The 14306-nt window shown below is 49.9% G+C and overlaps 1 protein-coding gene across 3 annotated transcripts in view; it reads right to left on the minus strand.

The window, feature by feature from the left end:
- The window catches only part of CACNA1E (calcium voltage-gated channel subunit alpha1 E), a 302414-nt gene that overhangs the window by 63533 nt on the left and 224575 nt on the right, over positions 1–14306 (minus strand). For 2 of the 3 annotated variants that reach the window (XM_061185650.1, XM_061185648.1), the window contains exons 14-21: positions 13886–14017; positions 13336–13408; positions 12364–12481; positions 10220–10287; positions 8633–8730; positions 4476–4532; positions 2650–3303; positions 1922–2235 (exon numbers count right to left, since the gene is read on the minus strand). In XM_061185650.1, the coding sequence (XP_061041633.1) occupies positions 1922–2235; positions 2650–3303; positions 4476–4532; positions 8633–8730; positions 10220–10287; positions 12364–12481; positions 13336–13408; positions 13886–14017 (1514 nt within the window). The remainder of the gene's footprint in view (positions 1–1921; positions 2236–2649; positions 3304–4475; positions 4533–8632; positions 8731–10219; positions 10288–12363; positions 12482–13335; positions 13409–13885; positions 14018–14306) is intronic. The other variant, XM_061185651.1, reaches the window with a different exon arrangement.

Raw genomic sequence — 14306 nt, forward strand, 5'->3', positions numbered from 1 at the left:
GGGAGCTAGGGATGTGCCTGAAAACATCGGGGTGTTTGCTAGATTATACTGAGTTAAGCCCTGCTCTCTTCCTAGCCTTATCCCTGACCTGATTTCAGGTGGTATGGCCTTTTTTTTTTTTTGCCATATAAATGGTAATCATGTTTCCCTGGGTAAAACAGAATGGTTGTTTCTGTTGTAAAGTTTACAGAGTTTATTGATATCTAAAATCTGGACTCTTTGTATATATTCACTTATGGCATTTTTCACATCCGTACACCCTGGACGGCATATATTATTATTCCCCTTCTACAGATGGGAAAACTGAAGTTCAGGGAATTCAAGGACCTATCCTAAGGTCATACAGCTGGTATGGGTTCCCAGTTCAAAATTCTATCTCCTTTCAAGGAAATCACATTGCAATGGAAGATTTTAAGAAGACATTACTCTGTTTGTGGCTGCCTTTCTGGCTGTGCTTTTTCCCATCATGATAAATGTAGAAACAAGAATGCAATATTCATGCGAAGATGGGTCCATGACTTTATCCCAGGATTGAGAGGATGAAGAAGCAGAGACAGAGTGGGGCACTGGACCACTACTCTCTGTTTCCTTACGCAAGTCCCAGCGCGGGGTGAGTGGCAGAGAGGATGAGGCTATCCGAGTGGGGCAAAGGAACCTCTCCCACATTCCCATTCAGTGAATGCTTCTGCCCTGGAACCTTGTGTAAGTAGCAAACCTCTGAGGTCCTGACCCCTTCCAGGTCCTTCCAAAAGGTAAGTCATCCAAAGTGTCCAAAAACCCTCTGATGACACGCTCTTACCTACAACCAAGGACAGGGACTAGCCCCAGAAAGAGAACAGAGGGGGGTCAAACTTTCTTAATGTCGTGTCTCATAAAGGAGGGCCCCCAAAACTTCATTATTAGAACATAAAATTAAATAAGACAGCAAAAAAGGTTGTGAGTCTGAGATCCTGAGACTTGCCCACCCAAGTCAACCCCAGGGGCACCAGATATGCGAGATTTCACTTTTTAAAGTAGTACTGGCAGTTTGAAGAATACTTTGAGACATTTTCTTCACTTCGAGAAGGTGAAGAAGTGGGAGAGAGAAAACCAGGGAGAGAGGACTGTTCTGTGAAAAGAGAAAAATATGGGGAAAGAAAGAGAGGAAAAAAAGCAAGAGTGGAATCCTGTGGTCACGATTCAGTGACGATGAGGTGGATGGTGGGACTAATGCAGAGATGGGTGGGGGGTCAGGGCAGGGATGGGTGTGGGTTAAGTGCTTTTTGGTTGTTTCCGTTTAAGGTCTCACAGGTGAACATCCACTGCCTTCAGGAACTATGAGAGAGGGTGACTAAGAGCTCCTAGGAGAAAAAGAGTAGATAAGAGTAATAGATTCATAAAATGTTAGCACAGGGAAAAGATCTCAGAGGTCATCTGGTTCGATGCCCTCACTTCACAGATGATATACTGAGGTCTCGAGAGACACAGGGCTTAGGAGGCTACACACGGAGCACAGCCAGTGCCGGCCCGAGCCCACCTGACATCTTCTGTTCCAGCAATGGTCCCCAAACTGTCAAGTGGCAGAGCACCTGGGGGGGTTCCAGAGAATGCCATCAGATATTCATACAATAAATCAAATAGCTGAATATATAAATGGGTAAAAAATCACATGTGATCTCTCTGAAGACTCTAGGATGGTCACAGGGGCCAAAGGCCTAAGGACATTTTAAGGGCAAAACTTAAGATTGAGAAAATTCTAACTTATTTTTCTTGCAAACTGGGATAAAACTGCTGCTATTTTTTTTTACATGCTGAAGAGTGATTTCATCCCACTGGTGGGGTTTTCCACGCAGCTTTCCAGGGATGACTCCAGAGCCATGACTCCCCCAGCCCCGGGCACGATGGGCAATGGGGGTGAAGGGGACAGGAACTGCATTCTCACTGTGCACCACGGTCGAGTCCACCAAGGGGCCCACGTCGGGGATGGCGACGGTGACGCTGGTGCTCTCGGTGGCAGCCTTGTCCGTGTTGGCCGTGACGCAGGAGAGGTCGGGCTCACTCTGGCTGATGACCCGGCCCATGTCCAGCTGCACGTCCCCCAGCAGGGCTTGCTCACTGCTGCCCTCCGGCTCCTGCTCTGCCAGCGCTGCATCCTTCTCCGCTTCCAGCTCTGGTTGGGGCAGGACGAGGGGTGTGTCGGCCTCGTCGAGGGCTCCTGCCAGCCCGGAGCCTCTGGGCACCATCAGACTGTTGGTCCTTTGAAGAGAGAGGGGGACACAGGTGGTGCTCAGATCGAGAAGCTGTTCCGAAACGGCTGATACGCCTGGCGAGAGGGAGAAGTGCGGGGAGCCAAAGCAGCCCTGTTGGAGAGCACGTGGCATCCAGTGCCTCCCACCCCACCCAGCCAGGCAGAGGAGCTAAGGTCCACGGGCGGTATCCACTGCCTTTACTCCTATCCATTCATCCACTACCCACTCCCAACAGGAGATGCCCTGGTTTTCAGAGGGGTAGATGCCATTGCTGTCATATTTACACATGCCTCGTAAAAGGTGCATTAGCGTCACCTCCATTTTACTAAAGGGGAAACCGAGGCTTAGAAAGGCTTACGTTGAAGAACCCCTAATTCCAGCCGCGCTACATGCCTCCAGCATGCTCCTGTGTCTAATTTACCTCCTTAAGTCCTGGGATCGCTCTTCTTCCTGTATTGTGGGCTCCTTGCCCCCGTGGCTGTCCCTGGGCTCGAGGTCCCTCTCCCCGTCACTGGGCACAGCTTCATCCAGACTCCGCTCCTGGCTGGCAGACCTGCTCCTGGAAGCGGAGGAGGACTCCTTGCCCTCCGTCCTGACGCGGCGGTGCCGGCTGCGCCGCTGGCTCTGCCTGTGCCTGGCCCGGTCCTCGAAGGTCACCACGGTCTCCCCGCCCCCGGCCTCCTGCTGGGTCGGGTCACAGTTCCCATGACAGGGCCTGGCCAGCCAGGGCGGCTCCCGTTTGCCCAGGGACAGGGGGCTCCTCTGGTTGTCCAGGGCACTCGACAGGTCCCCTCCGTCCCCCTTGAGGGACCCCCCGCGGCTGACGCGCTCTTCCTCACACTTGTCCAGACCCAGGCCCAGGGCCAGCCCCTCGATGGGCCTGGGTCTCCGGTAGAGGCTGGGGTGGGCATTGAGCGGGTTGAGGGGGCTCAGGGGGTTGAGGGGATTGAGGGGGTTCATGGGTGGGGCCTCCTCCTTGTTGAGGGCCTCCTGGCTGGACATCTGCATGTGCCTTCTCAGCTGGCTGGTGCGCTGCTCCCACACCGACATGTGGTGTCGGCGCCTTCGCTCCCTCCTGGCAAAGGGGAGAGGGCGAGGGTTTGGTCAGAACTGACGGCTAAGGGCCAGGGAGGGCGGCCACGGGGCAGAGGCCAGCCCTCGGTGGCCGTGGGATGGGGGGACACACAGTGCGGGGAGCAAATGGGAGAGCCCAGGACCTGCAGACAGGGTGCACAGAAAGATGCGAGGGGCTGAGGGGGTGGTTGGACCACTGCTCCCTGGTCCGTGGGGCTTCCCACTCTAATCCCTGCTCCGCAGGAGCTGAGAGGGGTGGGGTCAGCCCAGGACTGAGTCCCGGTCCCCAGGACAGTAGTACGAAGGCTTACCAGATCTCCACTCCCCCAGCTCCCCTTTGCTTTCAGGGCATCAGCCTGTACCTGCTCTGTGCCTACCAATGGCCCTTAGTTCAAGGTGAGAGGCCTTTCTTCCTCCTCCTCTCCCTCTCCTTTCCCTTTCTGAGGACAGCCTGGGAGAACCAGGGCTGAGAAATACAATGGGCAGGTACTTTCCAAGGGTGACGGACGACAGCGGCGAGCAGACCCATGTTATAAAAGGTCTTGGCATCACTCCTGCAGTGATGCAGTGGGGTCTCTTCCACAACCACTAATAAAATCCATGGGACTCTATGTCCAGGGACCACCAGCAACTCATACTCAAAACAACTGTTGAACAATCCAGCTCAGGGGCCTGGCTGAGCATTCACGTGGCAGCGGGAACACACAAACGTGACACAGAGAGTGGGCTCCCACAGGAGGGGGGGTGGGGTGGATGCCTATGCCCGCACTCACACACACCTGCGGGCGCACGCCTAGAGCCCGTGCAGGGGATGCTCACATGTGCCCACACGCATCCTCACTGGGGCCCACACGTGCTGTCCACAAGTGCCTGCATGAAAGGCACCCCACCGGCACTAACGACCCACGCCGACACATGCCCATTCACAGGCCACACGGAAGAGCAAACTGCACACGGGGTCACATACCTGAGACGCACACTGAGATAGGCACATGGTGAGAGGTGCGGAGGGGCAGATCCACAAACCATGTGCACGGAACGCCCACGCACACACCATGGCACACACTGACACGTGCACACCCAGTGCCACTCTGCCCACGGCAAGGACAAAGACACGGTGTCCCCGCACCCACACGTAACCACTCACAAACACGCAAACCGGTACACACATACAGGTGGCTGCTGCGTGGCTCCCACATCGACATGTGGTGTCTTCTCCTTCTGTCTCTTCTGGGGAAGAAAAATGGACAGGTTCAGTTCATCCTGACCTCTAGGACCCGCAAGCCCCACGGCCACCAGCCGATCTCCAGGGAGAGGTGCAGAATCCCCTACGTGTCTGCTGCCCTCTGTAGACTCCCAACCTTCAACTCTCCAAGGGAGTGACCTTGGTTCCTGGCTGTGTGCAAACACACGGATCTAGTATTGAAGCAAACATGCAGGCACGCAAAGGGTCTATTGCTTCCCGGAGGTAACAGCTTCGGATACTCAGTCATCAAGCCCCACTGGCACTCACGCTTTCACCTAAATATCCTTCAGAGACCTATTTTGGAAACCCTGTAAACTTGGACGAAGAGTTGTATTTCCCCCTGATCATTTCTAGGATATTCACAAGGGTGTGACTCCCCAGCTCATCCCTCCAATCTCACACGACATGCAGGGAACAAATGCACTGCCATGCACACCATCGAGGCCACCAAGTAGCCCACGGCCGGAGGCGGGGCCACCACTCCGTGCGCTGCTGTCCACATACTTCAGGATGTAAGCAGCGTCCTCTGCATGTATGCAATGCAGTGGCCCTGACCAGAGGCCTTGAATGTTCAGTCTATTCAGCTGGGTGAAGCACAGTATTAACCTTCATGGCCTTGCACAGGGAAAAATCTCTTCTACAGACACACACGTGTTGTGTCCTTTCAAACACAAGCAAGGTCAGAATGGTAGGGTAGAGGCATTACCCACAAAGGCAAACAGGAAAAATGAAGCTGTCAGTGCTCAGGTGGAGGATTACACGTCTGGTACACCTGTGGAATGAGCTTGCCCCAGTTCCTGGGCTGACAAACCCAGTCTGGCCCAGTGGGCCCTGCCTGGACCTGGGAGGTTGGCAAATGCTGCTCCTTCCCTGATGAAACTGACAGCCACCAATGGAGAACACGCAGGCAAACGAGCACTGTTCAAACACCATGTCCACATCTGCAGAGAAGCGTGGTCCACGGTGGGCAAAGGGAGCAGAGGCAGCTGGTCTGAGCCTGAAGAGGCAAAACGCACATGAGCACCCATGGAATGGATGTGGATATCACTGTGGAGACACCTGTGAGCTCCACAAATGAATGCACCCCTCAGCATCGACAGCTGCAATGCACGTGGAGCGGCCATGCCAAGAAGCATGGGCAGCACAGAGAAAGAGAAGCACACGCTCTAGACGGGCAGCATGCACTCCCACCAGGAAAAGCACCTTCCACTGGCTATTTGCAAATTCTCAAATATTCAAATGCCAGCCCTCCAGAAGCACATGTGTAAGAGTGTAATTACATGGAAGAATTCTCTCTCTCTCTCTTACATGCTCACATGTGTGCACACCCACATACGCACACACGCGTGCACACACACACACACACACATATGCCAGGCCAAAGAAAGAACCAACCTCTAATTTCCACACAAATCAGATACACACTTCAAACTTCACTTCTCCAATCGTACATACAAAGTTCCAGATTCACATCCCATCACAACCATTAATATGTCTTCATACCTAAAATCACAGAGAAGCATCTCTCCAACTCATGCATATATGACCTCACATACACCCTGCAAGGATCCTGTGGATCAGGAATGGTGGTTGGTATTCTTCATTTCGAAGATGGGGAAACAGGGATTCTGAGATGCTAAGAGGTTCCCTCAGCGTGTGAGGGACCGAGCTATGACTAGCACTTGGGCCTTTTAATTTGTAACAATGTTCTTTCCGTGTTTCTCTATGGACACCACATTCGCACTTAGTTACACCGTAGTCCGGAAGTCAGGGGTCTGGCCTGCAAGCCCAGGCAGCGCACACACACCCTGACAACGTTCCACCTGCAGCACCCACCTCGCAGCACAAGCACCGCACCCAAAGCCTGGATCTCTGCTCATCTTGGATGGTCACAGCACCTCTCCCACCTCACTGTGCCCGGATACGCACACAGCTCAATGCCTACTGCCATGTGCCTACCAGCATCTCATTCATTCTTTCATTCCATAAATAGTGATTTTCTACTCTGGGCCAAGCATCCTTCCCCCGCGTATCTCTAAACCCACTCCTCCTCCAGGCTTCCTCATCTCAGTAAATAGAACCACCCACTCCTAAGTGACAGCCAGCCCTACCCACCAGCATGTTTGGATACCTGTGTATATATATTTTTAGCCCAGACTCATGAGTGCAGGGACAGTGGAGTAGAAACTGCTCAAGGCCCAGAGAATGCTCTAGGGAGGAAGGAGTTGTTTCACCTTTCTTCATCAATCTTTAAAAAATTTGCTGGGGCGGGGAGTTTTTTTTCTCATGCAGGGGAGGGAGGTCCCCACACGTAACTCTGGAATGTTCCTACAAGGCGAGGCCAAGGACATTCATAGGCTTTCACACGAGCTCTAGGCAGAGAAGGGCTCCTCCCTGATCAGCTTCAAGTAATAGATGACAGGGTCTGGGGCCAGGATAGAGGTCCAGCTGCCAGGGGTCTCAGACCCTCCCCAGTGATACCCCAGGACCCCTCACTCAGTCCTCAGGAGGGCCAAGAAGCCAAAACAGGAATTCCGTGGTTCTGTGGTCACTTCTCAAGGCCCTTCTCCAAGGCCCTCCCCCAGCACCATATAGCGGTCAGCCCCACCCGGCAGGGCCCATGGCCTGCCGGTTCCACCAGCAGCCACAGGGCCAGGCTGGATCCTCAAAGAGAGTCTACACTCGCCACTCTAATTTATCACCTCCCATTCTCTCCCTAATCCGCTCCAACTGGATTCTGTTCCCACTGGGCCACTGAAACGGCTCTCGGGAAGGTCGCTAAGAGCGTTCATTTTGCCAAACCCAACGCTCCCTTTTCTGTTCTCATCTTACGTGATCTTTCAACGGTCCTGAGCTCCGCCGTCCACTCCCTCCGTCTGGAAGCGTGTTCTTCTCCACGTCTCCAGGACACCACGCTCCCTTGTTCTCTCTCCCACCTCCGGGCTGCTCCCCGTCAGTCTCCTCGCGGGTTTTCCTCGAGGCACGGAGTGCTCTGGCCTCTGTCCTCAGCTCCTCGCTTCTCCAGCCCACCTCTCCCTGGGTCAGCTCGCCCGGGCTGACAGCTAAAATGCCATCCAAATGCAAATGCTCCCCCAAATCCTTAATTCTAACCCCGACTTCTAAACTCCAGACTCACAGGCCAACAGCCCGTTCAACATCTTCACTTGCATGTCTTATAAGCATCTCAAATTTAACGTGGCCAAAATGAACCTTGGATTTCCACTGTTCTCCAGGCTAGCAGTAAATACCACCATCATCTACCCAGCTGCTTAGGTTCAAACCTAAAAACCTGGGAGAAACATTTGTTTCTTCTCTTTTTTTTTTCATCCCCACCTCCATCACATTTATTCCATCAGCTCATCCTACTGGTTCTCCCTCCAAAATACAGACCAAGTGGGATGACTTGTCATCTGCTCCATTGCTACCATGGTCTAAACCACCACCAACTCTCACCTACTTTACTCTAAGAGCCAACCTCTGTCTTCCCGGCTCCAGTCTGGGCCCCTACAGTCCATCTCCACAGAGCACAGTGACCTTTTAAAAGTGTAAATCCTAACCTACCCATCCTTCCCCTCTAGACCCTCCTATGGTTGTAAGTAGAACAAAAGCTAAAGTCCTTCACCTGGGCCTTCAGGACCTCCCCGGCCGTGTCTCCTTCTCTTCCCCCTTGCTCCCTTCATACTAGCCACACTGGGCCTTGCTGGGGATGTTCCATCTTCGTAATGTCACACGACCATCTTCTACACATTTAGGTCTCTGCTTAAATATCACCTCTTCAGAGAACCCCTCCCAGATCGCCCGAAAGTACTCCACCCAATTCCTGTTCCTCTGCCTTAGTACCCTGTTTTATTTATTTTACAGCTATTCTCACTATCTAAAATTATTTCTGTGTATTCATCAGCTATTTTGCTCACTGAAATAAAAGCTCTGTGAAAAAAAGAGACCCTGTCTTGCTCACTGCTGTATTCACAGGACGTTTCCTGGCATGGAGCAGGCGCCCTCCGAGAGTTCACAGCTTTGGAACTGAGCAACTGGCTGTCAGCACAGGAGCCCAGGGGTCTGTGAAGTGGGGACACCGACTCACTCGATGGAAGGCATGTTGGGTGCAGACATCGGGCTGACCTCCTTGGCCTTCTGCAGCGCGTGTTTCTGGTTGAAGGCCTCCTCTTCTTCCTGTTCATCCTAGACACAAAGCAGAGAGGGCTTTGTCTGGGATCCTCGTGAAGGACAGCAGCTCCCTTGGCTCTCCCCAGAAGGCGTTCTGGAGACCAGGCGAAGCGAGACAAGCAGGGGAAGAGGTGAAACAAGGCAGAATGAGGTCAGGTTGGCTCACAGACCTCAGGTGGCCAGCAGCCAGTCCCCTTGAGACAGCAGCCTCCTGGCCAGCAATTCTGGCCTCCACCCTGCCCCACCTCCTCAGGAGAGCCGAGCAGTTCTACCCCAACCCAGTTCTACCCCAGCTCCAGGGGAGCTGGCCGGGGCTGTGGAGGTCAGAGGCCAGAGCCGACACTTCTCAGATGCTCTGCAGTGTCTGGAAGTGATGGAGGGGGACCTTCCAGGCAGAGGCCCCTGAAGTAAACACCACACTTCCCATCACGCCCTCTTCCCTGCACAGCTAAGTGACCCCACCCTGGGGCTCAGGCAGGGACCTCATCCCCTCACCCACATTCCTGCTCATAAATGTCCCTCTATGTGATGACACCAAGGAAAGCCAGTTCAGGTAAAATGACTAGAGCTACTAAGAATACATACATCTTCACAGCCAGCTCTGTTTTCACACACATCATTTTACTTGATCCTTGCAGTACTCCTGTGAGGTATGCAAGGCAGATATATCATTCCTTTTTTACAGATGAAAGAAGCAATGCTAATGGAGACCAGGGGTCAAGCACAAGCTAAAAGAGCCAGTAAGTGGTAGATGCATGACTCACAGCCAGCTTTTCAGATACTAGAGCTGGTATTTTCCCCTGCCTGCAGATAAGAAGACCCTCAAGGATGTAGGGAAGAGCAGTCACAGAAACATCACCAGGTTGCTATGGGCTCTGCCCCAAACCAAATTTGTATTATGTGGGGAGAAGTTTTCACTCATCTCCCTAGACCATCCCACTGTAATCAGTATTGCCTCCACCCCTGAAGAAATGACTCAGAGGAAAGAAAGGAACAGTTCTTTGAGCAATGTAGCATCTAGCTTCATTGCAACTTCCCTCAAGGTGACCATGGCCACTGGAATACCCCAGCAGACACAGTCTAGGAACAGAGATGATCCTGGCCCCTCTCATCCCCAAACCCAGAAGTGTGAAGGCACATGATTGAGGTCACACAGCCACAGGTCACAGGAGCAGAGGTGGGACTTAAATCCAGGACTTTGGTGTTTTCTTTATTTTCCAGGGCATAATTCTGCAAAGGATATCTTTGGGAATTTGCAGTGATTAAGTGATTATCTTCTACATCCCATGAGAGATCCAGTCTGCTCCAAGGCTCAGCAAACTCAGTGAAAGTGAACCAGGCTCCTTTCATGGGTGTGTGGCTCTCCAACTGTCCACAAGCTCCCAGAAGGGGCCTTCCTGGCAGGCTTGAGCCAGGCAACGCAGACTTCTGGAAGCAGCCCCAAAGCCCAGCAGGCACCCAATGGCACTAGAGAACCATCGGATCTCCGGAGAACAATGCTTACCTTGGTCAGCTCCTGGGCATTGGCCAGATTGTCCACAGCGATGGCCAAGAACACATTCAGCAGCGTGTCTGGGGTGATGAGTTAAGGATGGGCAAGTAAGAAAAGCAAAAGGCTCCAGCAAGGCTGAGAGGGCATCTCCAGGCCTTTTCTGCCTGGGACACCAGCAAGAACAGAAACCACCCCAAAGAGTCACTTACGCAGGGGCTGTTGGGGGAGGGAGAGAGATGTTATGCAACTCTGTTTGATGGAGAATATGTCTTCTCTCCTTCCACATGTCATCTCTCCTTCCACATGTCATCTCTTTGTACAGGACAAAGAAATACCTGAATCAAAGCTCCCAGAGGGCAAAGTGAGCTACTTTGTGACAAACTGGCCTTCCATTTCTGTGACTCACTGCCTAGCTTTCTTTTTATGGGTTTCTCATGTTTAGTTTATAGTCTGCTCTGGCCCCTAGAAGTTTTCAGGGCAGAAAACTTAAAGGAATATCACTGTTCTGTGAGACTATGGAAAATGCAAAAATATAGCTGCATCACATGGCCGTCCCTTTTCACTCTAGCAATCCCAATTCAAGGCAAGTCCCACCCCCCAAAACTTCTAATGATCATGTAGAAGTTTGCAGTTTATAATGTAACATTCAAGCAAATTATCTCATTTACTATTCATAACCATCAAAGGAGAGAGATATTGCTTCCTCCTTTCAGATGTGAAAACTAGAAGCTCAGAGAGATTAAGTGACTTTCCCAAGGCCACACAGCTGGTAAACAGAGTTGCTGGGATTAAAACCTAAATCTTTCTGGTCTAGAGCCCATGACCAGCCATGGATTTTGGAATTAAATGCACTTAGTTTCTAGTCTCCCTTCACAATTTAGTAATTGTTTGACTTTGATTAAGTTATTTCCTCTAAGTCTTATAAGGTAAGGATTAGACGAAATGGTGCCTGAAAAGCATTTAGTACAGGGTCTCATGAATAGCACAAGTATGATAAATGTTAGCTATGCTCAGTAGTATCAGCATTAATCACAATACTAATATTTTTGAGAACTTACTATGTGGAAGGCTCTGTTCTATATTAACATATAGAGTTGCCATATAATCCTGCAATCCCACTCCTGGGCATATATCTGGAGAAAACTAGAATTCGAAAAGATACATGCACCCCAATGTTCATTGCACACTACTTACAATAGCTAAGACATGGAAGCAACCTGAATGTCCATTGACACATGAATGGATAAAGAAGATATGGGATATATATACAGTGGAATACTACTCAGCCATAAAAAAGAATGAAATATTGCCATTTGCAGCAACATGGATAGACCTAGAGATTATCATACTAAGTGAAGTAAGCCAGACAGAGAAAGACAAATATCATATGATATCGCTTATATGTGGAATCTAAAAACCATGATACAAATGAACATATACAAAAGAGAAATAGACCCACGGACATAGAAAACCAAGCTTATGGTTACCAAAGGGGAAAGGGGGGAGGAGGAATAAATTAAGAGTCTGGGATTAACATGTACACACTACTATATATAAAATAGATAACCAACAAGGACCTTCTGTATAGCACAAGGAACTATCCTCGATATTTTGTAATAACCTATAAGGGAAAAGAATCTGAAAAAAATATATATATGTGTAACTGAATAACTTTGCTGTACACCTGAAACTAATACAACATTGTAAATCAACTATACTTAAATTAAAAAGTCTTTTTTAAAAAAGTAAAAAGAAAAAACATATAATTAATTCATTAGTATTATAATCTTGTCACTATTTCAGCCCATAGTGATCTCTGTTCTTTCTTATTTTCCCCAGCTCATAGTATCTCCAACCATTTACTATAACAGATTCATATGTTTTTATTTGTGTTGATAATCTGAAAACTTGGATATTATGATATTTGATAATTTGGATGATACTCTGTCTTGTTTATATTTATCTTCTTTACCCAACTAGCAGATGTTCCTTAAGATCGGGATCCTTGTGTCTCTTAGTACACCTAGCAATGGTCACCCCAGTGCTACCCCCACCCCCCCCTACTATCACCACCATCAGCACCACTACCACCGCCTCCTCCTCCTCACATGCTGGTCCGTGCAGGCAGCACAAGAGAAGCCTTTTAAAAAGGATACAGTTTCCAAACAAGGTGAGCACAATGAAATAGATAGCTGACCACATGCCTGAGCTGACCCCACCCTGGGAGCGGATCCCATTGTACATCACCTCATTCCAGTCCTCACCCGTCAGGATCTACACAAAGCAAACAACAGGCAAATCAGAGACCTGGGTTGGATGAGAAAATGGGGTCAACGGAAGGGGGAAAATTCTGGGCCTGGGTCTTTTCCATCTACCCCTTGCTTGATTATCCTGCCAGAGAGAAAAAAATGTCACGCCCATGAATAATGCTCAACTTCCTTCTGATATGTAAGAGACGTTGAAAACAGAAGGAGAACATCAAAAGGAAAGATTCTATTCCTCAAAATATAGAGTCCCCCCACCCTGACCCAAACCTCAGCTTTGCCCGGCCTGTGAGAATCACACAGATGAGGTGGTCTGGTCACTGCATAACTGTCCCCGGGAGCTGCCAAGATACAGTTCATGAGACAGCAGCATTATTGGAAAGGGCCTCATGGGCTCCAGTTCTGGAAACCTGGGTTCTGGTTCAGCCTCAGATTCTGGCTAAATAGTGTTCTCCTTTAGCTCTTAGACATTATTGATTTTGAGTTTCCCCCATGATTTAAAAAAAAATTTGGGGGGGGGTGCGTGGAAAAGATACTTCTTTAAATGGACACGTGGGTTTGAAGATACTTCCAATTTCATAAAACCAGAAATGCGATGTTGCTGAATGACTTTGACTAACATCCCTTGCAAACTCACAAGTGTAAGGAGAAAGCCAATGAGGTCATCACAATAGAGCTCTTTTATTATTGGTAAGGACATAGCTATAGAAATGCTAGGAATTATAGTGGTGATGATTACTCAATAAGCAAGAGTACCCAGCTGCCTGACAGGAGCTTGGAGAGGAAAGGGAGGATTCTCTTAACACATCATTTTGTAGTGTGTGCACCAAGGGATCCCAAGTAACATTTTTTAACGTCTCATACCTGGAATACAGTCATGATGGCTGCAGGGAAGGTGTCAAAGTTTGCTGAAGGAGTCCCATCATTAAAGTTGAACCTGAAAAAGGAAATTCAGAGAGAATGAAATGAATATCTCACACACCAAGTTTTCCTTTCCCAAGATTATGCCGTTTTCATCACTACTTTTCCACTTTCTCCACATCCCCCTCTGCCCTACTCTCCCCTCATCCCAGTAACTTATGAAGACAGTTTTAGTGACTACTACTGGGGGACTGTGCACTTGAAGGGCCCTGGTAATGGGACGGGGTCTGGGCTGATCCTGAGTTACAAAGCCCCAGGCTGTACCTTTCAGGGACAGCTCCAGAGAGAGGGGTCCCCTCAATAAGAACCCTGTACAGTGTGAACGGATTAAAAACAGAGATGTTTGTTCCACACACATGCTCGTGGTTGATTTGAGCCACAGACACAAACAAACGAGACAGTTAACATGGCAATCAAATTAGTGACCCCAGCGCTCACAGGTCGAAGTCTAGGTTTTGAGGCTCCTTTGGATGCAAAGTTCATTGGTGCTTACCTGCCTCCAAACAGCTGCATTCCTAGGAGAGCAAAGACGACGATGAAGAGGAAGAGAAGGAAGAGCAAACTGATGATTGACTTCATGGAACTCATCAAGGAGACCACCAAATTCCGCAGGGATGCCCAGTACCTACAAAAACCCAGACAGCATTACAGCAGTGAACACTAAATACCAAATTATCTCCATGCGCAGCTGGGCATCTGCCTGGTGGTCTATGAGATAAGCCGCATCTGCATACTTGTAGGAAGGAGAGATGACAGCAATAATGTGGCTCCCCTTGGGAATATGGCACAGGATATGGCATCATGGGCATTTTTCTGGTTTAATCTTCGGAGAAGAAGAAGGAACTGAAGACTGGAGTGGGGGGTGGAGTCGGGAAGGGGATCACATGGTAAGGGCATGTGGAGATGGAAGGAAA

Source organism: Eubalaena glacialis, chromosome 3 (assembly GCF_028564815.1).
Source record: "Eubalaena glacialis isolate mEubGla1 chromosome 3, mEubGla1.1.hap2.+ XY, whole genome shotgun sequence".
Taxonomy (NCBI): Eukaryota; Metazoa; Chordata; class Mammalia; order Artiodactyla; family Balaenidae; genus Eubalaena; species Eubalaena glacialis.